Source organism: Armigeres subalbatus, chromosome 3, assembly GCF_024139115.2.
Source record: "Armigeres subalbatus isolate Guangzhou_Male chromosome 3, GZ_Asu_2, whole genome shotgun sequence".
Lineage (NCBI taxonomy): Eukaryota > Metazoa > Arthropoda > Insecta > Diptera > Culicidae > Armigeres > Armigeres subalbatus.
The window spans coordinates 35,909,750-35,936,094 of record NC_085141.1 but is presented as its reverse complement, the minus strand read 5'-3'; the positions used below and the strand labels follow the sequence as shown (position 1 = coordinate 35,936,094).

The following is a 26,345-nucleotide window of genomic DNA, read 5'->3' as shown; positions in this document are numbered from 1 at the left end:
CTTGTCAGCTGCGAACGCATTAATCAATCTTGATGAAATTAAATAGCATGTAATTAGAAAAGTGGCTCTGTGGAATGCAACTTGTTGCGATAAAATCAGTTAAGTCTAAGTACATGAAAATCGTGTGAGTTTTTGAGGTTGAAAAAGTGACCATACAGACACACAAACATACACACACACATACACACACACACACAGATATCACCTCGATTCATCAAACTTAGTCGAATGGTATAAGAAACTTTACTATCAGATGTTCCTGTAAAAGCTCGTTTTCAGAGTGAAATGATAGCATTTCAGTACAACTTTGTTGTACGAGAAAGGCAAAAATCGTTCATTTTCTCAAACAAAATTTTCCACATACACTACAACAGAAGGTTGGCATATAATCCACTCTCGTGGGTTCAAACAATAAGCCTTATTTTGAAGTTAATCTTCTTCTTCTTATTGGCATTACATCCCCACACTGGGACAGAGCCGCCTCGCAGCTTAGTGTTCATTAAGCACTTCCACAGATATTAACTGCGACGTTTCTAAGCCAGGTTACCATTTTAGCATTCGTATATCATGACGCTAACACGATGATACTTTTATGCCCAGGGAAGTCGAAACAATTTCCAATCCAAAATTGCCTGGACCGGAACCGGGAATCGAACCCAGCCACCCTCAGCATGGTCTTGCTTTGTAGCCGCGAGTCTTACCGCACGGCTAAGGAGGAGGGAAATTAAAATCAAACCATATTAAGAGAATTTGTACAACAGTACACCTTGCGTTTAATTTTTGCTTTCGATTCTTTTTGCAATTTCTTTCGTTGTGTAATAATTAATACTTACGTTTGTATAGCATATGTATGTTTTATTCTTATAATTATTCCTTGAGGTTTCATAAAAACAGAGCAAATTCTGGATACAATATTACGCGCTCTGATTCTGGAATTCCACTTGAGAAAAGCTGCAACAATAATTGATAAAACGATCGTCTGCACCAAGTTGCCTCCCTTGGGCAGATGGAGCAGTGACTGCGCGGTAGCGCCGGCATTCGGACTAGCCCACAATGTCGATCCGGAATGATGGTGGTAATCGGAACTGTTGCGGATCAACTCACCTCGCCGGTTCACTACGTTGCCGGCGTAGTACTTCGTGCCGGATTCACCGTCCACCTCGTCATGGGCCGAGTGACGCGGATGAGACTCGAACGGGATCCTGTGCGAGGTCAATTGATGGTGAAAAAGCGGGGAAAATACGCCGTGAATTTTCTTTGCCATTTTCTTTGAATTGCGGACCGGATTCGCACGGGGCACACTTTGAATAGGTAAGGCAAGCCGTAGATCAGATTTTGGATGGTGTGTCTTGTGCCAGGACCGCGATAAACCTCGCTAAACTCTTGATCCTTCGCCTTCGCCATTCGTAGTACGTACTCAATCGGGTCGGAGAACGGATTGTTCCGACTAGTTTGCCACTCGATAGTTAGTGGAGTCCAAGCACCTGGCGCCGGCGCCCCCGTCGTTAGATGCGTACGGCATTTACGTGTACGGCAGTGACTCACATTACCATTCGACGAAATCGTCGTCGTAGCCGAAGGATGCTGTGGAGAACTGTTGGTGCTGTTGCCGCTACCACCCAGCGGTTCGACGTACACTCGTGGTGCCTTGATGGTGTTTGGTGTGGCTGCTTATAGAGGTGTCAAATTGTGATCCATTATCAGTTGCTTTATCGGCTTTAGGTGTTGATTCAGCAGGTTATTTCTGGAAAAAAATATTTGTAATTAGGTCAGAAAAAAATACTACAGTGAACGTTCGCTAATTGGGGTTTTTCTAGTTGGGGCGCTTTTTAGTTGGGGGTTCGCTAATTGGGGCGAAACCCAATTAAAAAGCAGCTAAACGTCAAAAACGTCAAAATGTCAAAAACGCGTTGACGTTTTGTTTCCGTGTTTGGCGGGATCGATATTTTCTGGCGCGTAAAATTTTTCTTTTGTTCAATGCAAAAAGTAAACAACATTGAAGCTTGTCAAAGCACCCCAATTAGCGAACGGCATTCGCTAGTTGGGGTGAGGTCGTGCCCCAATTAGCGAACGATCACTGTATTAGGTTTCTACAATAGACATGAAAATAATGGATGAATTTCATACCTCAAATCAGATCAAAGTTGCTATCGTATTGTCCACTTGGAGTCGAGCCTGGAGTAAAAAGATGCCCTTGTTGATGAAAAGAGAAGCAGCCGGTAAAAAAGAAACAACCGACGGAACCCACGGAACAGGAGGATTGACGATGTTGACTGATCCGATGACAGCTCAACAAAAAAAGAAAACATCAATGCTGCCAGTTATGCACGGCAAGCAATTTATGCGTAAATGTTAATAACTGACAGCGTCTGAATCTAGGGTGACAATTGGGTCCTAAAATGAAGAATCGATATTCGATTTTCTTTAAGGAAACGATGAAGGTAATCATTCTAAACGTGTCAGTTTTTCTCTAGACTCAAAAATCGAAAAGAACATTGCTTAATTTGAAATTGAAAAATAGATGAAAAATGCTTCCTCGACATTTTCGGTCTTGTTTGACGTACGGATTCAAACGCATTAGCAAAACACCACACACTCAGGAAAATCGACACATACTTTATGGCAAAAATCCATGTATTTTGAAATATGCATATCATGCGTCGGCACATACTTATTTGCATACAAATTCACACATGGATACTATGACCCACATGGAAAGTATGTGTGAACATACATGCAATGCATGTGTACGCATGGAATATATATGTCGAAAATATGGAATCCATTTCGCTACCCCCATTGCAAAAATCCATGTGTAAACTCATGAATATAATGCGGAGTTTTTTGTGAGTGCAGGGCACTTGACTCAACCTTTGTCAGTTAATATATGGGGCTGACGTTATGGGCTGATGGTTCATTCGTTCTGAAATGTTGCACAGCCCAAAATTTGCCTTAAAATGTCCTAAACACGAAAATATTATTTTTACTGATTTAGAATTTTACCAGAATTTTTATAACAACGGTACAAGTATTCTTGACCGATGCACTATCGTTTGCAACCATAAACGAGGTAGGTCTTTAGGACCCAATTGAATTGCGACTGCCTTGTTGTTTCCTCAGTCGATTGCTTCGACGAGGTGGTGGCCAGTGCTTCCAAATAATTTTTATGCAAAATCCGCCGAACAATATATGTGAAAAAATCATGTTTTCTCGTTCATTTCTTCCATTATTCTTAGTGAAAGACGCTACGTACTATCAGAAAAAAGTTTTAACATGGAATTAGATGAGTTTTATAGTGAAATGGGTAAAAAGTTGATAAATAATGCTTCAAATCAAGTGTTTTAAATTAGCATAACACTAGACAATCATGCATACATTATTTGCAGTCTGGCATAAATAAATTTTACCAAAAAAAAAACAAAAAGCAATCTTTTGAATTTTTTCATAAATTTCAATTTATTTACCCAGCAACACGGCCAAGGTAATAATAAGCTGCCCTTTTGAAAATGCGATACCGCCGATCGAAGTAATCGATTGTCATTTTCACCCAATCAGCAACCGGTACGATTTTCAATGACTAATTGGCACATCCTATCCTACACTGAGCTTAAATACCATCTAAATTTTATGTGCAACGCACATATATTTTTGCAATCAAGCTTTGCAAATACGTTTTATGAATCATGCACATAAAACTTGAGAATTTGATGGCTCTTTAATTTTATGTGCAACGCACATATAAAATGAATGCACATCTAATATAGTTTATTTGGCTTTTCCAATATACTCTAAATGCTACTGCAAATGTTATTCATGTGGTTTGCGTTATAAACCAAACGCATTCTGTTAAGTTTTTTTTTGGTTATAAAAAAGAATATACAAAAACACAAGGCATTTGAATGACTTTTATTTTATTTTATGCTAAAATAATATCGATGATGATTACAATCAAAGTTTCCCAGTAGCATAGATGGGAACGGTGCCGTAATCTTCAACGTGAATGATCCGTGGTGTTGTGTTTTGATTTCGGATTTGTTACTTTTTCAACAGATGGTTGAAAAACCGATGTTTTCGGTGGGAGATTATATCCGGCGATCTTTTTTCTGATACCGATGAAATGTTGACGCGTTTTATCAGTAGCGATGATTTGCTCAGAGGCCGTGAAAGACTGGTGGTGATTCGGCTTTTGGTTCCTAAAACAGATTCAGCCTCGGATTCAGCACCTGGTGACAAATTTCCACCAGAATTTCTATTGGCACTTCCTGAACAAACATATGCTATCATTAGCCAGAAAAATCAAGCGGTTGCATACTGGGAGAAGGCCTCGAAGTCGTTTCGTTCCGGTTTGAAGGCGTCCTTTTTCTCGAAGTATTGAAAATGGCAGCTATATTTTTCACCGGCAAAATAAGGAAGCGGAAAGCGAGAAGCGGAACTAGCTGCTGTTAAAATTGTCAATCCATGGTGCACACCAGTCCAAGGCAAGCATTTTAACTAAACTGGAAATGATAAAATATTAGTAGATATTCTATGCGTAAAACAGAATTAGCTTACACTTTGCCATCAGAGGAAAGGATCAGCGGGAGGATACTGTATACAATTTCGAAAAAGTGAAAAATACCCGAATAAAAAAGTCCAATAGAATTACAATAAAAAGTATTGTAACAATACGATAAATTTAATTGTAATTACAATAAACTCTATTGTTTCTCACAACAGAATAACAATTAAGAATATTGTTTTCCACCATAAATCCTATTGTAAATGGAAGTTTTACAATAGAAAATAGGGGTTGTTAGTTACCGTAACAATAAAACCCAGATTAATCCACCTAGCGGTGAAGGTGCCTTTCTCGTGCATTATAAAATATATTGAAAAAATCACTTTAAAAAGGTCAAAAAAGCTCTTTGGGTGAATAGATCACATTTTTTCGATCATTTTTAATATTTTTGCTTTGCCACCATTCAAAAACAATTGTTTTTTGATTTTTTTTCCGTGGGGACCTGTGGGAAAAAACAATGATTTTTCAATAATTCCGAAAAGCAATGATCGGGCCTATTTTCAATAGCAAACAATTCCCTGTCGAATGCAAATTGTTGCGAGTAAATCGGATAATTCTAAGTTCTAAAACGTGTGTCTACAAAATTTGTACACATACACATACATACACAAAAAAAAAAACAGACGTCACCTCAGTTTGTCGAGCTGAGTAGATCGGTATATAACACTATGGGTCTCCGGGCCTTCTATCAAAAGTTTTTTTGGAGCAATCATATAGCCTTTCGGTACAACTTTGTTGTACGAGAAAGGAAAAAATGCATATGATACAAATATGCGATCGTGGGTAAATAGTACAATAATTAGCGCAGCGGCACGTTTTAAAAAATACAGTATACCCCCGCTGATCCGACAAATGTATGGCCGGACTAACGGGGTTTCTCTCGTTAATCCGACTGTCAAATCCATACAAATGAATCAAAACAAAAGCACAGCACAAATTTGAAAACTGACAGCATAATGTGTTTAAATGGGTGTTGATACTTTTTAATCCGGAAAATTTCGAATAAGCGAGATCCGGACTAACGAGTCGTCGGATTAGTGAGGTCCGGATAAGCGGGGGGATACTGTACATTATAAAATACAATATGGATTAACTGTCCAGACAGCGCGTCTACAATTATTTTAGGGCCGATTCCCACGTAGTGTTTTTTCACCAATGTAATATTAAAGTTCAATAAATCTAGTTGTATGTCATACATTGATTTTGCATGCCTTTGTGTAATAATTGTACAAGTACATTTGTGAAAATTAACAACACAATTCACATAAATATCAATGGAAAAAAGCCGCATAATATGGAAATAATGAGGTGTATGAAAACGAACGTTATGTTCAAATCACCCAAATGCCCAAACTACACCATCATTCCACCCAAACCACCCAACCCAATAAGCAGTTAGCCTCAATGACACGCCTCTTCTTTCCTTCCAAAGCAGGAAAAAATGGCAGCAAACGTAACGAGCGCACGAGAAAGCATGTACGAATGCGATTTTTATTTCCAACGATGAAATTTTTACAACTGTGTTGATGCGAGCGGATAAAGTCATCGGCTTCGGTCTCTACACTGAAAACAACTTTGCAGTGGAAAATACCATTTTAGGGGTTTAAATTAAGGCTCAAGACTCCATCACAATATTTTGAAAATTAATGACTGTATCGCTTGTTTGTAATAGTGAGGCAATTGGTACGGAAAAGTGCAGCAGCAATAGATAAATTTTGTTTACAACTGGTGTGGGTGGAAATGGGGTGATAAAAATATGTCAGCTGATGCATAATGTTGCCAGACTTGACGAAATGTTTATTCAATATCATAACACATGTTCGCGATGTATCAATTATATGGGTATTTATCGGTTTAAAAACATTTATTCACCATTTGGAATGCAACAGAAGCTTACATAACATGTTTAAATATTTATTTCTGGTATATTTGTTCAGTCCGACAAACAACAATGACTTTTTTCAATAAATAAATCTGGCAACGGAGAGGAGATGATTATTTTCTTTTGTATGCACACCTTTGTTTGCGTGCTGGCTGGCGTATACGTTGTATTGTTCGGATTGAATGAAGTTGCATCGCGTAGATTTTGTACTCACCATTTCACTTATTGCGCTAGTGAATTTGAGTCTTCCGCATTTTATTGCATTCACAATACGGTCTTCAAATTTGTCTATCACTTCGATTTTCGAAAAGCAGTTTTTGACAGTTTTTGGACGTGAAGTGAAATAATCGGTAGTCAAGATTGAATAAAAGGTGAAACTCAGTTAGTGAATATGTTTTAGGAGTGATTAAATCAAGGAAACAGTGGAAAAAGATCAAGTGAAAAATCAAGTGCGTGTGTACGTGTTTGCTCCGAACGTTCGGAGTTAGTATGCGTTCGAAAAAATACGAATGCCGACTCAGGAAAAAAGGCAGTTTTCAGCGTTTTTTCAGCAATTCCTCAGTAATTGATAATTTAGATAAGTGAAAAATTGATATGAAAATGTAATGAATATGCTATGATGGAGGTAAGTCGACAAATAGCCCTAAAATATTGAATTTAGTTCAAAACTTTATTAGTATTAGTGCGGATTCGGATAAAATCATCGTCATTATCGAATTGATTACGGTTTATAGAGCCTTAACAGACCAGCACCAACGTTTTTCAACCGAAGTGATTTCATATTTAATTCAACAAAACATATTGTATTTTTCACTATTATCCCAGGTTTGCACTAACATGGTAATATCTACTACAAAATTGTCAATTAAACTATTGATTGTTAACGTTTGCCTGTTAATTTTATAAGATAAATCTGTTACTTTTACCATGCTTAAACGGTTAATTTAAGAACTATTTTACTGTTATAAATAAACTAGCATGGTCAAAAGAGAAAACCATCTTGTATGGTAAAATATACTTTCTATAGTTAAATCAAACATGAAGTCGTTTGTTCTATAGTTTATTTTTATTTTTACCGTGATTCTCAAATTTTATTTACAAAAGTATTTCTCCAGCCATATAAAGTTATTTTTATTTACGGTATACACATGTATGGGTGACCCATCGAATAATCATCTTATCAACAACGATTTTAATATGTCCCGTATAACAAAAGAAGTACATATGTTAACTAGAGGCTAGCTTCTAGACTAGAGGCAATATGGACAGTTTCGATTGCACACCCTAAATTTTTAATCAATATGAACTGTTTCAAATTGAATATATTTCAGATTTATATCAACTACATGATACTCATACAACCACCAGTTCTATATTTGATCGAATTGAAAATAAGTAAATTCCAATCAATTAGAACGATTTTTAAATAGTTTATTTTTCACTACTCTCGTGAAGGTCACTTTGTAGATTGGACACCCTTATAAACTATGAAATTAATTAAACTCATAATGGTATGCTATCGTAACCTATTTTACTTTTCCTTCTTTTTAGGCGTCGTCATTTATGGACGTTTTCTATAGAGAAAATTTCATGAATAAAATAAGTTTAATTACATAACGCAAATGAATACCCCTTTCACACATGTACATCGAACTTTTTGCCTTTCTCGTATACTGAGTATACGTAAAGGCTATATGATCACTCCAAAACCAAACTTTTTTATTTAGCATCTGATTTTTTTTATAGATAGTCACACTTGTTACAAGACCCCTCCCCACAAGTTGCCCCACTTTATGCGTTACGTAAGCTATGGACGCTTCTTAATACACAATGTGTCGTACCAATCAACTTTATCAATCAGGGAACATGACCGTTCGTTTTTTGTTACACACTTTCGACGTTCACTATTGCTCCTATCTCGGCTTCTATAGTATTTCTGTCTACTGCTGGTCTTTTCCTAACGATTTATAATTACGCACCGTGGTAACACGAAAACAACACAATATGTCCTGATTTGATGATTTTGAATTTACGTTTTTTACTTTGAAGGTGTCAGTTCTACTTCCATGTAGAATGTTCAGTTCGCCCCATCAAAACTTTCTCGTTTTATTGCCAGTCAATTTTTTGACTCATTAAAGGTCAACTTCTCAAAGAAACCACATTTTTGAAGCCTCAAACTATTTAAAAAAACAAAAACTTAAAAAGTGCTGCACGTGTGAACCGGGCTGAAGAATTGATCCAATGTTCTTTGGTTCTTTGGGAAAGTTGACCTTAAATAAAATGTAGAATCGAGAGAGAAAAATTTTAAAAATATTTTTCTTAACATACTGCGTCCAAATATTTATTTGAAGTTAATAATACATCTTGAATTTCGAATAATTTCATATTTCACGAACTTCGGAAGTTATATCGCTAACGGTGTATTATAGATCACTTTGCTAGCAGCAGTCTTGCAGAACTCTGCACATATGGTTTTCTATGCCTCTTGGTACGGTTTATATCAGGAAATTATGTTACTGGAACACATGTTAAGCATTTATATTTGAATGGTGTTTGAAATTAGATGGTGTTTCATGAATTAATGTTAGGTGATCCAGAAGGCACTTCATTTCTTGTGTGATTCCAGGAAGGCAAGCAACTGCAATATTTGTGTGTTTTTCGACTTTTGAGTGTAGTCAATATCGTAAAAATATTTACTGACAAACACCCAGAACAGTTCACTGCTCTCCGGGAACTGCAGATCCAAGGCAAACTTCAGCTTTACGACAACGTCCAGGCAACGTATGAGAGATGGTAGCTTGTAGACCAGCTTATTAGTTACGACAAAAAAACCCTCAAAATTGTCGATTTGACCAACAGCGTAAATTCTTGGCGAAAATTGTACGCCTTTTGATTCCAGCTCACTTCTTTGCGAATTCAGCGATTCAATAAGTTCTTCTTGGGTTTCACAAATGTTACAAGTATCGATTTGTGCTTGAAGAATTGTTGAAAGCTTTTTTGATGATGCTCTTACTGGTTTGACGAGACCGTGGAATGCTACACAAAGGACAAAGTCTCTTGTATCTGAAAAAAGAAAATCGATAACACGAAGTTAGGTTACATACATTGTTTGCAAAATCATGTTTACATTTCATTCATCTAATTGTTTGTGTTTGTTGTTAATGTGGAAATTATATGTACAGGTGTAGTATGAACATGCTTATTAGAGTGGGGCGCAGTTGTATGGAAAAACGCAAACTTCGTCCGATCAAGTGAGATCAAGGTTTTTCTGAATCGTTTTGGGACCCCAATCAACTGTGCAAAATATGGGCTCGATTGGTTGCAACCTCGCATGCCGCATCGCGTTTTGAATTTACATGGAAATTAGTATGGGAAAACGTACTTTTTTACATTTTTGCACCTAGCGGCTTCAATTTATCATCAATCACGTGACTCAATATGTTAGCATATAGTTTGGAAGATGCCGAAACACTTTGCCGAAGAAGGTACGTAGCTGGAAGGTCTACAAAAAATGTTATTACGTTTTGAAAATTGATTGCTCAAACCATATGCAAGAAATCAACGTTTCTGCCAGCACTACCGGACAACCTATGGTTATCAAAAGGCAAAACCCATCTTCCTTGTTTTCGGATTTTTTTCTTTGTGAAATAATTCCGAATAGCTCCCATTAGCTCTAAAGCCCAATTATTTAATTTATTTTGAAAAAAACACTCAGTTAAATTATTTGTCTACGTAGTATGGCAGTGCTGGCAGAATAAACGATTTTTTGCATATGGTTTGAACACTCAATGTTCGAAACGTTATAACTTTTTTCGTGGACGTTCCAGCAACGTGCCTTCTTCAGCAAAGTTTTTCGGCATCCTTTGGGTTATACTTTAACGCAATGTGCTACTTGGTTTACGATAAACTGAAACCTCTAGTAATAGAAATATACGTTCTCCCATACTAATTTCCATACAAACTTCAAACGCGATGCGGAAAGCGAGGGAGCAACCAATCGGTCCCAAATTCTGCACAGTTGTTCAGGACCCAGAATGGCTTCGAAAAACCATTGATTTGAAAAAATGACCATGACGCCCCACTCTAATGCTTATAGCCTATTCAGATTGGGCTATTTATGACTTTGTTAAGTGAGAGGGTATCCAATTATTACGAGGTGTTCAGACTGCAGCAAGATAATATATCTTGACGTTTCCATGCTTCCTCATTTGCACGCTAATACAGGGTTGAATTCAAGGAGAGTTTTAAAATTTAATTTGCGAAATCAAGCATTTGTGTGGCGACAATCGAACATTTTTTTCTGAACAAAAATTCTACGAAAAAAAATATTAAAAAAAATATGAAAAGGGATTTTCGAAGAATATTTTAAGCTCTCATTAAGGATAATGAGCGAAGCTACATTCATTAGTTGGGTGTGCCGTTCTTCGGGGAATCAGACTATTCCTCAATTTATGTTTAAGTTTAAAAAATATTTTGATTCTGTACTATGATCGAACGGAGATTTGATAGAAAAATTTAGATACTTTTGGGAATTCTCACAAATAAATAAAAAAAGGACGATTGGACCAATTTTCAAGAAATATTATCGAACTAAAATGTATTTCCACCAGTATCTCCATGTATGAAGGGCAACCCAGCAATTTAATTTTTTTTTCAAAATGGAAACTGAACCATTGCGTTCTACTCGACAATCAATGATACAGCTTCTAACAAAATCGAATCGTGTCAATGTGATATAATTTAAACTGGATGTTGGATGAATATGTATAAATTATATGTATAAACCCATTCAAATCGTACAGTTGTCCCACGTAAAAAATGTTGAAATCCAAAGTATATTAAGCCATTCAAGGAGCAGAATTGAAACAATTTATGAAATCATGTTTATTCATGAAACATATTCGTTTTACAACCATTCCTACGTTTTAAATTGTCTTCCGCATTGGCCCTTGAACTTTGAAAATTTATTCGATTTGTTCTATTAAATCTAGGTTTAAGTTAAATACTTCATGTTAATTCTAGAGAGCATCTGTTTTTTAAACAATTCATGTTGAATAAGTGGAGAATAAATAATTATCATCATTATTTTTCATCATATAAAATGCTTTCCACAAAACCATCACAATCCGAATTATTCTTCAGCGCTCAGAAGATTTCCATCTAACATGCATTCGACCCTGGTGCGACAGAAAGAGCATGACTGTCAACTACTGAAACGAAATGAAAACAGAGAGAATTTTCTCTCTGGTAAAGAGAGCGTGACGCTTGTCAGTTTTGTTTTGTTGAATTTCTCCCTGCATTCCAGTTAGAACGGAAGCTCTCTCGTAATAATTGTTCGTAATAAATTCTTTTTAGAGGGTATCTTTTGACAGCGCAAAATGTATGGAATATTACGTAAATAATGACATCATAAAGCGTATTTACCCTGAAACGCCAATTATTATGTCATTAATGGCGTAATCTGAATAGGCTATTATGAATTATTTTTTATTAAAGAAACTTCTTACGTTCTGTACACTTCGGGTAAAATCAGCAGTGATTCAAATCGTTCGGGGCTGTCAGTTTGAATATGATTCTGAAACATTCATTTTCCCAGCAGCTGTTCCAGATTCATTTTTTATACCAGTCAAATGTCAAAAAATAAAACTGGTATAACGCTCCGTTCTATTTTCTGCAGATTTGAACCACGATTGAATCACGAGATTCAAATATTTTCCAATTGTTTTGGTGTATGAATACGTCATTTTATCTACGGATTAATCCACTTTGCAATTACGGTGCCTTTCTTGCAGGCGGGTGTCAAGGTGTCAGATTCTGGTTGCCACTAATCGAGTCAATGATTCCGGCACTACCACAACGGCATCGTCTATAGCATATAAACAATACCGTCAGTGAGAATGCTGTAAAACGCACAGAGGATTCGAAAATGGCATTAACGTGTGTTTCTCCCCAGTATGAAGCTTCTTGTCAGCACATAATTATTTATCAGCATATTTCGGTCAAGAATGGAAACGATAACATTACATTTTAACGCATTTTGTATATTTTTGATCGTTCATTTCATTTCATTTATTTAGTTAACATCTAAACAGATAACACTGAATCAACAATTTGACGCCACAATACACGGTTCGAGGCCGCATCTCTCCATCCTCGGATACGCCCCACGCTCGCCAAGTCATTCTGCACCTGGTCTGCCCATCTCGCTCGCTGCGCTCCACGCCGTCTCGTACCTGCCGGATCGGAAGCGAACACCATCTTTGCAGGGTTGCTGTCCGGCATTCTTGCAACATGTCCTGCCCATCGTACCCTTCCGGCTTTAGCTACCTTCTGGATACTGGGTTCGCCGTAGAGTTGGGCGAGCTCATGGTTCATTCTTCGCCGCCACACACCGTCTTCTTGCACACCGCCAAAGATGGTCCTAAGCACCCGTCTCTCGAATACTCCGAGTGCTTGCAAGTCCTCCTCGAGCATTGTCCATGTTTCATGTCCGTAGAGGACTACCGGTCTTATTAACGTCTTGTACATGACACATTTGGTGCGGTGGCGAATCTTTTTCGACCGCAGTTTCTTCTGGAGCCCGTAGTAGGCCCGACTTCCACAGATGATGCGCCTTCGTATTTCACGACTAACGTTGTTGTCAGCCGTTAGCAAGGATCCGAGGTAGACGAATTCCTCGACCACCTCGAAGGTATCCCCGTCTATCGTAACACTGCTTCCCAGGCGGGCCCTGTCGCGCTCGGTTCCGCCCACAAGCATGTACTTTGTCTTTGACGCATTCACCACCAGTCCAACTTTTGTTGCTTCACGTTTCAGGCGGATGTACAGTTCTGCCACCTTTGCAAATGTTCGGCCGACAATGTCCATGTCATCCGCGAAGCAAATAAATTGACTGGATCTGTTGAAAATCGTACCCCGGCTGTTACACCCGGCTCTCCGCATGACACCTTCTAGCGCAATGTTGAACAACAGGCACGAAAGTCCATCACCTTGTCTTAGTCCCCGGCGCGATTCGAACGAACTGGAGTGTTCGCCCGATATCTTCACACAGTTTTGCACACCATACACCGTTGCTTTGATCAGTCTGGTAAGCTTCCCAGGGAAGCTGTTCTCGTCCATAATTTTCCATAGCTCTACGCGGTCTATACTGTCGTATGCCGCCTTGAAATCAACGAACAGATGGTGCGTTGGGACCTGGTATTCACGGCATTTTTGAAGGATTTGCCGTACAGTAAAGATCTGGTCCGTTGTCGAGCGGCCGTCAACGAAGCCGGCTTGATAACTTCCCACGAACTCGTTCACTAATGGTGACAGACGACGGAAGATGATCTGGGATATCACTTTGTAGGCGGCATTAAGGATGGTGATCGCTCGAAAGTTCTCACACTCCAGTTTGTCGCCTTTCTTGTAGATGGGGCATATAACCCCTTCCTTCCACTCCTCCGGTAGCTGTTCGGTTTCCCAGATTCTGACTATCAGTTTGTGCAGGCAAGTGGCCAGCTTTTCCGGGCCCATCTTGATGAGCTCAGCTCCGATACCATCCTTACCAGCTGCTTTGTTGGTCTTTAGCTGTTGAATGGCATCCTTAACTTCCCTCAAGGTGGGGGCTGGTTGGCTTCCATCGTCCGCTGAACTGACGTAGTCATCTCCTCCGCTGCCTTGACTTTCACTGCCTGTACTCTCAGCGCCATTCAGATGTTCCTCGTAGTGCTGCTTCCACCTTTCGATCACCACACGTTCGTCCGTCAAGATGCTCCCATCCTTATCCCGGCACATTTCGGCTCGCGGCACGAAGCCTTTGCGGGATGCGTTGAGCTTCTGATAGAACTTGCGTGTATCTTGAGAACGGCACAGCTGTTCCATCTCCTCGCACTCCGCTTCTTCCAGGCGGCGTTTCTTCTCCTGAAAAAGGCGGGTCTGCTGTCTCCGCTTCCGTCTATAACGTTCCACGTTCTGCCGGGTACCTTGCTGCAGCGCAACCGCCCGCGCTGCGTCCTTCTCCTCCAGAATCTGTCTGCACTCTTCGTCGAACCAATCGTTCCGTCGACTTCGACCGATATACCCGACGTTGTTCTCCGCTGCGTCGTTAATGGCTGCTTTAACTGTACTCCAGCAGTCCTCAAGATGGGCCCCATCGAGCTCACCCTCTTCCGGCAACGCTGCCTCGAGATGCTGCGCGTATGCAGTGGCGACATCAGGTTGCTTCAGTCGCTCTAGGTCGTACCGCGGCGGTCGTCGGTACCGAACATTGTTGATGACGGATAGTTTTGGGTGCAGTTTAACCATCACCAGATAGTGGTCAGAGTCGATGTTAGCGCCACGATATGTCCTGACGTCGATAATGTCGGAGAAGTGCCGTCCATCAATCAGAACGTGGTCGATTTGTGATTCTGTCTGCAGTGGTGATCTCCAGGTGTACCGATACGGGAGGCTGTGTTGGAAGTAGGTGCTACGAATGGCCATATTCTTGGAGGCGGCGAAATCAATTAGTCGTAGGCCGTTTTCGTTCGTCAGCCGGTGAGCGCTGAACTTTCCAATAGTCGGTCTAAACTCCTCCTCTTGGCCAACCTGAGCGTTCAAATCTCCTATGATGATTTTGACGTCGTGTCTTGGGCAGCTGTCGTACTCACGTTCCAGCTGCGCGTAGAATGCGTCCTTATCATCATCAGTGCTTCCGGAGTGTGGGCTATGGACGTTGATTATGCTGAAGTTGAAGAACCGGCCTTTGATCCTCAACCTGCACATTCTTTCATTGATCGGCCACCACCCGATCACGCGCCTTTGCATATCGCCCATCACTATGAAAGCTGTTCCCAGCTCGTGTGTGTTGCCGCAGCTCTGGTAGATGGTATGATTACCTCTAAACGTTCGCACCATTGATCCCTTCCAACAAACCTCCTGCAGCGCTACGATGCCGAATCCACGGTCCTTGAGCACATCGGCGAGTATGCGTGTGCTCCCGATGAAGTTGAGAGATTTGCAGTTCCACGAACCGAGTTTCCAGTTTCCGAGATATTTTTGATCGTATCATTCTTTAATTTGATATATGCGTTCGACACCACTCTCTCTTATAAAAATGGTAAACAATACAAATGTTCACGCATACCCCGCCAATACGTGAAAGTATAAGAGCATTTTGACATTGGAGTATAAATTTATGCACCAAATAAGAGGTGACTGTCATACTTGCCAAAGTCCATACGAAAAAAATCCGTTGTCCCCCCTCTGCTTTCTTGGCGCCAACATGATGATTATTCATTTAATTAAAAATTTGAAAAACATGAATAGAACACTGCTGGAGAAACCAGCGAGTTTGTTCTATTTGGCTCCAAATTTAAACTAGAATAGTGATCGAAAATTTGGAATGAAACTGAATCACTCCTGATTTCACTCTTATACCAGTTTTAATTTTTTGACAGTTGACTAGTATAAAAAATGAATCTAGCGCGTCTGCTGGGAAAATATTGTCGGCGTAGCACCAACTTAGAATTCGGAAGTCGGGACTTCCGAACCGAACTTTCTTCCGAAGTTTAATCTGTCAAACTAATTGATGCGTTGTTTAGCGCATCTTTAGGCGAATCTAGCGCACTATTTCCGAAGTTGGGAAAGTTGCCTGTATCTGGAGAAAAATCCAACTTCGGTATAAAAATCGGTCTAACTTTTATCCGGATAGACAATAAATGTTTCAGAATCACGAGATTCAAATATTTTTCAATTGTTTTGGTGTATGAATGCGTCATTTTATCTACGGATCAACCCCCTTTGCAATTACGGCGCATTTTTTTGCAGCACCATAATGATTTCATTTAATTGAAAATTTGAATTGAAAAAAAAACATGAATGGAACAATGAATGAGCGAGGTTTTACGGCATTAGACTATCCATGAAGACATTCAGCGATGGGACTAAAGGCCAGTATCGACTTAAAAAGTAGAGAGGTTACGGAATTTTGTTCAATATTACCAAGAGGAATTTTGACAACTGATCTGCATGGAGCAAATTGTCACTTTTACTTACGGAATAATCGAGCAGAATATTTTTCCGAAAGTAAAGTGACAGCTCCCATTACTTTGCGTGGGAACCTTACAAATGCCAATTTTGTTTTTTGTTCTTTTCATGTGGATACTGTTGTAAGAATTTTGTATCGATTCTTTACTTTTCCGATTCAGTGAACGGAATTTAACATGTGATTGAGATAGAAAAAGAAATTTCTTTTGAACACGATACCAACCTTAACAATCGAAATCAAGACAGTATGTAGGCAGTTGCAGGCAACTCACTGTTGGTGTAAACCGCGCCTAACATTTTTCTATTGATCGTTGTATCAGTCCGGTCTAAAATCGTCAGCCGATCGCAGCTGTGTTATGGATGACCTTATTAAACGGAATACCACTAACTCGTACAATAGTAACAGACATGCGTGCCACGAGTGACCGGTTGACCAACTAATGATTATTGATATTGGCTAGTAAATCAGTGAACGATGAAAATTTCCCAAGTGTTATGTATGTTTGTCTGTGATAGTAAGTTACACGCTTAGTTCAGTTCACCCAAACATGGGTGAACAGTACCCATAATCTCGAAAAAGTGCACATACCTATTTATGGGTGAAGTACCATTCACCCATATTTGAGTAGAAGTGGTTCATGGAAATATTGGTAATGTTCACCTATTTATGGGTACTTTATTATAGGTAAAATTTACCCTAATATGGGTGATATTTTTTTGTTTTGGTTTCAAAAATCGTATTGGATAAGATTATTAATTAAGCAAAATATGTTATAAGTTAATAAATATAAAGCAAAACGTTTATTGGCTTGCAGACATACATTTTACATTATATACCTAGTTCGATAATTTATTAAACCTTCTCGTTGCCGGCGAGGTTGCCGGATGCTTGACTACTCCTTTATAATCAACAGCAGGAACAGATGGCAGTGATCGCGGACTAACCGGAACATCCCTCAGCAACAGCTTCACGCCAGTATGGTGGTATAAACATCAATCTCCGGAACACAAGATAGCTGGCCACAGAAGCACCAATAATGTTGTGGAAGTTTAAGGCATGCCATTCCGGAACTTGTGACAGCTTGGCTGCTATTAGTTTTACGATAAATTGTTGCATCGATCCATTAAACGATTGTACATCCTTCACCACACAAGATCTGGGAAACATTGAAAATCATAATTAAATCCTAAATTACTTCAATCAACTATGAAATTTAAACTAAATAACATACCAATCTTGGCAATCCGGGTTAGCAGCAGTATCGAATGGTAGCAAAATAACATAGTCTTTGGCAAGGTCTTTGGCACAAACTATGTATCAGTATCCTCTTTCTAACTCTTGAAATACCCTGCCGTCTGGATTAATCTTTCAGTTACTTCTGTCAGTTCATCATGTTGCTTTGCTATTATGGTTCTCCCGATAATACGATCGGGAACAATTAGACGGAGCAGAATGCATGTTGGAACTAACAGTTTTTGTTCGAGTTGACCAGGGGTCCCAAACTGAGACGGTCGCTGGAGGATTCCGAAGCACTGGTACCACACAGGGATGTAAACTGCTTGCCGGCTGTGACCAATTCATGGTTCGGGAACTTGTATCCGTTTTTCGTCGCCAGTGAGGAGGTTGATATGGTGCTGCTGATCAAAGCTGGAGAAGCTCGTCGAGAACTGCGAGTTGTGACCTGAAAGTTATCGAAATTCAATATTATAAAAACATAGTAATCCTAATTAAATACAACAAAATAGTTACCTCATATGGAGAGCACTCACATCAACGGATATCGATTTTATGGCGCGCATAAATAATAGAAAAGGGAACTTTAAAAACTACTGCGATGACGGTGACCACCGTGACATGGCCGCCATCAGTTCGGATTTGTTTATGTTAATTTTTTCAACCAAATATGGGTGAATGAGATTACTCAAATATAGGTAAAGTCGATTTCTTCAGAATATCAGTATCTTTCACCGACTTTTTGGGTGAGTTTTATTAATAATATTGGTAGAATTGCATTTACCCATTATATGAGTGAATGTAGTACCCATAAATAGGTAAACCAATCTAAGCGTGTATAATGAATGTGAAGAATGATATTGCCTGATTTTCTTAAAATTGCACGCGGCAAACCCTTCATGATAGGTACAACCGTGCTTTCTGCACCCCGTTTACTTGATTCTTATGGGTAAATAGCATTGCGGTGTATCGTTTGGCGCGGCCGTACCTTTCGACAGTCATTCGCCGCGTGAAGTTTTGTGCAAGTACCCATTTGGAAACATTACAAACGCCGCGTAGTGTATCATATCCAGAAAATCTGACAATAGCAAAATTTGAATGTTAATTACCAAAGTTTATGATAAGTAAAACTAATAGAGGTAATAAACTATGGAGGAGGATTGTTGCTGTAGTCACGAAACATCTTTTGCTGGCAAAAATAGGGCGCTAAATGTCAACGAAGGAAAAATCAGTACGTTTTGACAGTTGTGTACCCGACATGTTTGGAAACGAGAACAAAGGGAACCGCAGCGACAATCATCCCCTATAGTTTATTACCTCTATATTCTAAAGTTACGCAAAAAGGATCTGCTTACACTGATTCTAAATAATGCCCTTGTTATTATGTTGGCAACTTTCATTTTTGTTCAATCCTTCAAGTGAGTGTTTACTTTTAAAGCTTTTAAATTCGATAACTAAGTTACCCACAAACAACAAGCAAGTAAGCTTCTTGTTGCTATTTTATTGGGGGTATATTGAAGTGTTTTCAAGTTTTTTTTTTTTTTTTTTTTTTGAAGGTTTACTGGCGGGACTCTGAATAGAGTAGAAACCTCTGCGCCAGGCCTTTGATGATCTCGTTGCATAATTCCTTTCAAAGCAGTTTGCCAGCCGTACACGGAACATGTCGTCCAAGAAGACGCTGTTGCAACTGAATCGGAGGGAATTACGTTCATGTTATATAGTCAATGAGTCTATTCGTAACAAACTTCGTAAGATTTCTTAAGTCAGTTTTGTCATTTTATTGTCAATGTCAAAACATGTTGTCATTTTTTTATGTAATGTAGATGTCTATTGTTATTATGGGTGGTCAAAATCTACCGGAGCAGTTTTTTCGACTCGCATGCTGCATGTTGCCCAATACTTCATCGAAAAAACTGAATCGAGAGTTTTTTTTATTAGACATAAGATAGTATTCAATCTTCGGTACGTAAAAAAGACAAGCTTATTACTTTTGAAGCAATTCTCCAGCCGTACAAGGATCATGTTGTCCATATAGACACTGTTGAACTGGTTCAAAAGCTATTATATTTACGAGTTTGATTGATATCTATTCTTTCCGATTTTCTCAGTCTTAAGTATGTAGATTAATCTGCTTGATGTCATCTTGTCATTTTATTTTATTAAATATATGTGAATGAAGTTGTCTGTTTTAGTCAGTTAATGTTTTCTACGTAATTACATACACGTATTTCATGAACCGTACAAGGATCATGTTGTCCACTGAGATACTGTTATATTGATTCGAAAGATGTAAACATATTCAATATCCCTTAGTCATAGTTATGCAGAATGTTTCGTACAATGTCACTTCGTCTTACATGCCGTCCCGACATGTTGATGGGTTTAAATACATTGTTTGAGACATATGCTTTAAAACAAAAGGAAAAAATGTCTTACCTTGACGATAGTAGTGTATTAGGTGCCTACTCATTTATACATAACCTGTGTTGTTTCTCAGGAATTACGATTCATTTTTGCCAGTTTTAGTCCAAGGCACATGGGAGTGGAAAATCCATTTAATTATTGTGGACCGCCTCTCAATTTTTTTCGTGTTGTTAAATATTTGATATATGAAAATAGAAAAGAGAAATCATGGATTATTGGTATTCAAAGGTTATATTCTCACGACGGCCGTTCAGAATGGTTCGACGGGTGCAGATAAGATCATCAAAGTACGCGAGTAAGATTTATAATTTGTAAAATTTATAACAATTTCGTTTTAAACTACATATTATGATATGGAAATGCTAATATCATCTTCCAAACTTGGACGTACATGTTCATGATAGCATTAGAGGCGAAAGTATAGAATTGATAGTTCCGTTAGGATACGGCAGGCATGAAGAATGTTTTTATAGAAGTCGATTTGAAAGCGAGCGGAGGGCAATATTTGTGATGGCACATATCGCACGACCTTCCTTCTGCCAAGCTCCCGTATGAAGGGGGAGGGAAGAATATCAGTGTGGAAGCTGATATTCTACATATTATGCTGTTAATAAATTTCTTTTACATACAATAAATTATAGACGAATGATCTTTCATCCCACCTTCTAGCGATCCTCACAAGCTTAATATTTCATTCAGGCACTTTTGAACGTCCATATCAAACTTGTTCTCGATAGAAATCTGCCTCGACCAACCTGGCAGAACGCGCCCATTCCCCTTTCTGAACCGAAGGGCAGGGATATTGAAGTGTTTTCAAGTTGTTTCTAAAACAAACCTAATACCACAGACAAACAGAAATAACACATGGAACATTCGCTCATTAAATTCATCGTCGTACAAACACTAACGACATCTGTTGTTTTCACTAAGTTGGGCAAATCACGAACTAAATGGCGATAGTGAGCAAACGTCAAATCCGAGCAAATCCAATGCGCGCGCCACGAGTGATCGATTGGCCAACTAATGATTATTTAAATTGACATGTAAATCACTGAACGATAAGAATTTCACGAGTGTTATGTCTGTTTGTCTGCGCTAATACTTTTTAGAAATAATAATCATTATGCGATAACAATACTTTCGCCTTACCAACAAGTATTTGTTTACTTTGCTCGGTAGGTAGACAGTGTGAAAGTTGAATAGGTAGATTGACTTCATTCATTGCGCTACTTTATAAAATAAACTCTGTTAGGAAACATCCATGAATTACGTTACGCTAAAGAGGGAGGAGGAGGGTTGCATGAAGTGTGACGACTCATAATAAAATTTCAGATACTTCATACAAAAAGTGACAGGGGGGGGGGTTGTTAAAAATTGCATTTTTTTGCGTTACGTAATTAATGGATCTTCCCACAACCAGTTACATAATTACCTTCTGGGTGATCGTCTTCTTCAAGCCTACAAAGAAGCTGACGTGAATTATCGTCCCTGACGTCCCCTGAGGAAAGGTATTCAAGAAAAATCGAGCAGAATGATTCCCATTCTTCCAACAGCTTGTTAGACTTGCCTGTTCTTTGAAATAGATAATCAAAGTCGACATCAACCTAGAAGCCAGTAAAATATTCATTATGTATTATTCGGTAAAAAGTTACAATGAAATATTTACCAGTAAGTAGCCGTCTTCATCAAGGTACCGAGGCCACTCAGACATTACTGTTGATTTGTTTATGTCTTTGTCGAGGTGAATACTTCTCAAACGCAGTAGAATTGACTGTTTCCACTGGCTCAGTACTAGATGACCAGGTGCACAATTGTTTCGAAGCCAAGTTTTACTTGACTCCAACCGACGAATTTCTATAAAAAAAAATATTGACTATTATGTAATATAATGCCTATAAGAATAATTCTGCGTGTCTTATATATTACTATTTCAATAGACAAATACATTTAACATCAATCCTGTTCAATGAGGCATCCTAAATATATATAATTGAAGTTGCAGCAACATGCTCAAGTTATCTGTCGACTTAAAGCTGGCAATTAATTTAAAACTACCTAAATTCAGAGTGTATGTAATTAAGAGTGGCGACATGTGCCGTATTTGACAGGTCTCCTGCTCGTTTGGAACACGATTTTGTATGGGAATGACAGATGAATTTTGTTCTAATTTTGACAGTATCACCACTCTTAATTACATACACTCTGCCTAAATTTACTGTTCATGACGAACACCTGAACAAGGTAAAATGAACAAAAATTCGCTGTTTCTGTGTAAATTAAAATGATTCAACGAACGCAAAAAATAACGATAATAATTCCAAGCTCTCATTGAACAGGGCTACTACCTCGGCTACTACGTTCTGACCACGAATAATTGAATACGAAATTTTCAAAACGACTTATCTACTTTTATAAACAAAGATTTAAACGTCAATTTGAGCACTGCCAAGCAAACCAATACCATAAACATGTAGAAGAGGCTTTCACCTAGGTATTGATCGTGTTGGTTTGCATGGGAGAACTATCAGATTCGTCAAATCGACGTTCGAATCGTTGTTTACAAAAGCAGATGAGTCGCTTTGAAAATTTGGTATTGAATTGTGAAGCTCTTTTTTTACCTGTTGCAGATAATTCCAGTGCCGCCAGCTTTTGTTCTGAATGAAAACTTGGTTCAACTTTTGGTACGTTAGAAATGCTTGTAATACAACTTTTCTTCCTGTTGTGAAAACGGTCGTACAACATACCGGATGGGTGCCTTTTATTTGCACAGATATTACGCGGATTGTAATATGTCATCTGAAACGAATTTTTTTAAATTATCAAGTGAATCTAAAAAACGACTTGCTTTTATGAAAAAAAAAGTATTTCTTCTATTTCGCTATTGTTGTAGACACTAATTTACATTATTGATAAGAAAGAGAACATATTTCATAATTGATACAATGCTAGTTTGCGAGGATGTTTTAGTTTTCCGACAGATAGACTGACAAGAAACTTCGTCAGACGTTGCGTGCACATCGCATGTGCGAGCAAATGATTTCTGAGAGCACTTCCTAGTGCAGTAGCTGCTCTTCGCCACAGATGATCAGACGTAACACTAATGAAATTCCTCAACGGAATTCTCACTGCAAGTGGTTTGCTTGCAACGACGCTTTAACTATTGCTTACAAAAGCAGAGAATATTTAAAAATTAAATCAACAAAGATCATATTTTGTTTTTGAAATATTTTCCCCGTCAAACAAGCAGGTTGAAGTCGCTCTAAGTTCATCCCACCATGCTCGTTCTTTTTTGTCGACTAATGGAAACGAATGGGATGGGAAAAACTTCTAGCGACTTCAACCTGCTCATTGAATGGGGATATTATGTTACTTACAGCTATTTCTGGAGGAAAACGGTCCACAATGAGCTCGGCAAATCTTTCCATATCCGGTAGCGAAAAATATTTTTGGTTTGCAATGTAATAATCCACGATTGTGTGCGCCAAGTATTTGCGATGTTGCTTATCGAGCCGATGCTGAAGTTGGTAGTATTTCGAAACAATCTTTCCTTTTTCATTTCGCTGCAAAATGTTGTCCAAAAGAGCCGTGGTAACATTCGTCGGAAGAAGTTTCCGATCCTTTGGTTCCGATGGTGGGCTTTGGTCGGTGGTTATGGTACTTGTTTTAGCTACGGTTTCTGAACCAGCCTCTTGGTAAAGCACACTTTCATCCCACGATATTAGTCTTCGACGGAGTGCATGTTTATGAGCCGTCCATTTTGTGATGGAGAACACATCGTTAAGAGCCTTTTCGTCCAAAATCTTGAGGTAATCCATTGTATAACCATGAGCTGAAAATATGGTAAAGGTAAAGTGCTTTAAGAAAAATCTAAAAATACAGTCAAACCACCATGAGTCGATGTTCTATGACTCGATATCGACTCATTAAAGCAAATTATATTGTCTATCCGGATAAAAGTTAGAACGCTTTTCATACCGAAGTTAGATTTTTCTCCGGATACAGGCAACTTTCCCAAGTTCGGATGAAGTGCGTTGGATTCACCTAAAAATGCGCTAAACAACGCATCAATTAGTTTGACAGATAAAAATTCGGAAGAAAGTTCGGTTCGGAAGTCCCGACTTCCGAATTCTAAGTTGGTGCTACGCCGACAATATCATACTAAGGGTCTGTCTCATTTGGAGAATTAAACTTAAAAGTGACAGTTCGAAAATTAATTAATCACCTCGTTATAAGAACGGCTGGTGCTACCCAGCAATTCCAATAGGACATCGATGGAAAATGAATCGATATCTGTCAAAAGTAATCTTGCTCTGCGAACAGGGTTATTCGATAATTATGGAAATGTCATTTCTAAGTTTAATTTCAGTTTAATTATCCAATTGAGACAGACCCTAAGGGTCTGTCTCATTTGGAGAATTAAACTTAAAAGTGACAGTTCGAAAATTAAAAAATCACCCCGTTATAAGAATGGCTGGTGCTACCCAGCAATTCCAATAGGACATCGATGGAAAATGATTCGATATCTGTCAAAAGTAATCTTGCTCTGCGAGCAGGGTATTTGATAATTATTGAAATGTCACTTTTAAGTTTAATTTCAGTTTAATTATCCAATTGAGACAGACCCTAAACGATATGTTTTAGGTTACTGTGATGGTCCCTTCGATATCGGTTCATGGAGGTTTGACTGTAGCACTGTTCAGAGGACAGAATAATTATCCAGAGTCTATTATATAGAGTTGCGCAAAGAGGACCTTCTTACTCTTATTCTGAATGATGCTCTTGTTATTATGTTGAAAACTTTCATTTTTGTTCAACCCTTCAAGTGACTTCACGGGAGTGATCACTTCTAAACCTTTTTAATTCGATAACCAAAGTCACCTACAGCGTGCAAGCACGTGAGTTTCTTGTTGCAACTTTATTGGGGGGTGTATTGAAGTTTTTTGAAGCTGTTTCTAGAACAAGCTGCAATCATAGAGAAAAACTATTTGAAATTCATTGCAAAAATATCCACTGCCGTCAGATAAATCTGCATCCTGTCACGCAATTTAAAAAAAAATCCATTTTTAAATTAAGTGCAGCAGTTCTTCCATCCTTAACTATTTTGAAGATCGATGGAGGGAATTCATACCATCGTCTAATTATCTTAAAATAATTTTCTATCATCTACCGCCGCAAACATAACTTTCTTATATTGATATATGAACCCTATAGCAATATGGGACAGCTATATTTGTCGCGGCAGTATTGTCCTCATCAAAAACAATCTGTTAACTTGTACCATGAGTCTGTCTCTAGTGTAAATCTTTTTCAGAGGAAGAATAACAATACATTCTTGCTGACATAATCGGGCTGATAACATAACGGAATAGAGGAAAGGATGACGAGAACTATCATATTCGTTAGTACTCCCGGAATAGATATCTTAATCTTGACTTATGCTTCTAGTGCCAACTATGGTTGTTCGTTATAGGACCAACATAACCAATCATAATAGAACTCAGTTTTTGTCCAACAATACTTTCGAATCCTTTGATGGATAAACCCTTCAGCGCAATGGAATGGAACGGCAACGGTAACGGCAGGATTAGGCTCTTAGCCCATATATTTTCTGTTACATTTTGCCGTTACCGTTAAGCCTCAAACGCAATTCAGCGGAACGGCGACGGAAATGGAAAATTTAACAGAAAATATGTGGACTAAAGCCCCTAACGCAATACAACGGAACGGCGACGGAAACGGAAAATTTGACAGTTAGCCCATGTATTTTCTGTCAAATTTGCCCTTTCCGTCGCCGTTCCGCTGTATTGAGTGGGAACCTTGTTCCGTTTCATTGCGCTAAAGGATCCTTCAAAGGATTTGAACGGATTGTTGAAAAAAACATGAGTTTCCTCTTCCGGGAGTAAAATCGAATTCAGTTCTCGTCATCCTTTTTTTTTTTATAAAACTTACCAATTAGAATCTCGTACACAGTTGCATCCAAGCCCCAACTTTCGGTAACCAAATACCGAAGGGCTTCATTCTCGGGAACATCCGGATCAGCATCTGAAAAAAATGTGAGATATAATAGAATAAAAATGTTTTTTTATAGTTTATTTCAATACTTACCATCGGATAATTCGTCCTGTGCAACAATTATTTCTACAAGCTCCTCTTTCGTTTCAATTTCCATTTTTCTGCTGGTTTTCACGGGAGATTTTTTTTTTCACGTCTTGCACTTACGCTGTTACTAAAGACAATCA

At 38.6% G+C, this 26,345-nt stretch overlaps 1 protein-coding gene and 1 long non-coding RNA gene across 2 annotated transcripts; both read right to left on the bottom strand.

Annotated features, from left to right (window-relative positions):
- Positions 1-834: 834 nt before the first annotated feature.
- LOC134220033 (uncharacterized) lies at positions 835-2,644 on the bottom strand. Its single transcript, XR_009981748.1, has 2 exons — positions 2,128-2,644; positions 835-1,744 (listed from the first exon to the last, which is right to left on the bottom strand). It is a non-coding gene; the product is annotated as an uncharacterized LOC134220033 (long non-coding RNA).
- A 4,200-nt stretch (positions 2,645-6,844) lies between these two features.
- LOC134219376 (uncharacterized) lies at positions 6,845-26,345 on the bottom strand. Its single transcript, XM_062698097.1, has 7 exons — positions 26,212-26,345; positions 26,056-26,148; positions 23,481-23,935; positions 22,725-22,902; positions 21,773-21,960; positions 21,539-21,710; positions 6,845-9,503 (listed from the first exon to the last, which is right to left on the bottom strand). The coding sequence occupies exons 1-7, from the start codon at positions 26,273-26,275 to the stop codon at positions 9,046-9,048; spliced, it is 1,608 nt and encodes a 535-aa protein (XP_062554081.1). The 5' UTR covers positions 26,276-26,345; the 3' UTR covers positions 6,845-9,045.